The 1,243-nt window shown below is 69.2% G+C and overlaps 1 protein-coding gene across 1 annotated transcript; it reads left to right on the forward strand.

Moving 5' to 3' along the window:
• Positions 1-248: 248 nt before the first annotated feature.
• TMEM210 (transmembrane protein 210) lies at positions 249-1,190 on the forward strand. The gene is made up of 4 exons (XM_008048857.1): positions 249-336; positions 497-632; positions 821-850; positions 986-1,190. The coding sequence occupies exons 1-4, from the start codon at positions 249-251 to the stop codon at positions 1,188-1,190; spliced, it is 459 nt and encodes a 152-aa protein (XP_008047048.1).
• The last annotated feature ends 53 nt before the right edge of the window (positions 1,191-1,243 follow it).

A 1,243-nucleotide genomic window follows, 5' to 3' on the forward strand; every position in this document is an offset into this window, starting at 1 on the left:
TAGGGTGCAGCCTGCCCCCTTCACTGGGAGGGACACCCCAGGCCTGGGCCAGCCCCACCGTCACCTCGCCCCAGGGCCCATCCTGTCTGCCCCAGGCTTGGTGCTCAAGGGCACGTGAGGCTCACGCTGGCCTCGGGCTCCCCAAGGCCCTGCCCCCACCCCCGCCTCACAGCCCCACTGTGAAGTCACAGCCTTCCACCAGTTCCGCCAGGCCCGCCAGAGACGTGCGGTGGGGCCTGGGGCTGGACATGGCCCCCTGTCCCCAGCCCGACTCCTGCTTGGGTGGTGGACCCCTGAGCCTCCTCTGGTTGTCCTTTTTGCTCACCCCTGCTGCAGGTGCCACCTCCTGTCCCCACGCCCCTGCCCCCACCAGGGCCTTCCCTTTTCCGGGCAGGGTGGGCCCCGTGTCCTCCTGGTGGCCAGCGGGTGGGGCAGACCGGGTGCCTTCACAAGCAGGTGACTGGCCCCCGGGCCATGCGGGCCCCTGTCTTGGCAGCCGGAACCTACTGCGAATGCAGCCTGGGCCTCAGCCGCGAGGCCCTCATTGCCCTGCTGGTGGTGCTGGTGGGCGTCGGCGCCAGCTGCTTCTGTGCCCTGGTCATCGTGGCCATCGGCATCCTGCGAGCCAAGGGGTGCGTGCAGGCCCAGGCCGGGAGCAGGGAAGCCAGGCCAGCCTGTGAGCTGGGTGCTGGTCCCGCCACGAGGGTCCACACCGTCGGGGGGATGTCACAGGGCTGGGAATGGTGTGTTCTGGGTGCGCTGGGAGAGGTGCAGGGACCCAGTGCTGCTGCAGGACTCACCCCCTGCTTTGTACCCTCAGTGACACGTGCCCTGACCACTTGGACAACGGGTGAGTGCCGGGGAGGCCCCAGGCGAGCTGCGTCCCCTCCCTGCCCCTTGCTGTAGGTGTGCCTGCCCGAGGAGGGGGCCCTGCCTGGGTGGTCCAGGCCCTGTCGGCCCTTGCTGACCTGACCGGGCCACACAGGTTGGTGGGGCATTTCAGGGTTCAGGAAGATCGCATGGACCTGCACTCGGTGCACGTGGAGTCCCACCTCCTGGACCCCGACCTGGAGAGCGCCATGCTGCAGCCTCTGGAGGACAGCAGCCTCACCACCATTCCCACGGTGATGCCGCTGGAGGAGCCACCGCCCCCCCCATCCCCCCCACCCCTACCGCCTGAGCAGGGCTGAGGGCAGCTGGGGAGGGGAATTAAACGGGCTCAGCAGTTGTGCTCTGTCCTCCC

This window comes from Carlito syrichta, unplaced genomic scaffold (genome assembly GCF_000164805.1).
Source record: "Carlito syrichta isolate Samal-C Ts95f unplaced genomic scaffold, Tarsius_syrichta-2.0.1 Scaffold127075, whole genome shotgun sequence".
Lineage (NCBI taxonomy): Eukaryota > Metazoa > Chordata > Mammalia > Primates > Tarsiidae > Carlito > Carlito syrichta.

What these genes read in the sequence shown, in the direction of transcription:
- TMEM210 (XM_008048857.1), top strand. Translation starts at nt 249, where the DNA reads ATGGCCCCCTGTCCCCAGCCCGACTCCTGCTTGGGTGGTGGACCCCTG. An exon ending in TTTGCTCACCCCTGCTGCAG is followed by an intron (nt 337 to 496) that starts GTGCCACCTCCT and finishes CTGTCTTGGCAG; the next exon opens with CCGGAACCTACTGCGAATGC. An exon ending in GGCATCCTGCGAGCCAAGGG is followed by an intron (nt 633 to 820) that starts GTGCGTGCAGGC and finishes TTGTACCCTCAG; the next exon opens with TGACACGTGCCCTGACCACT.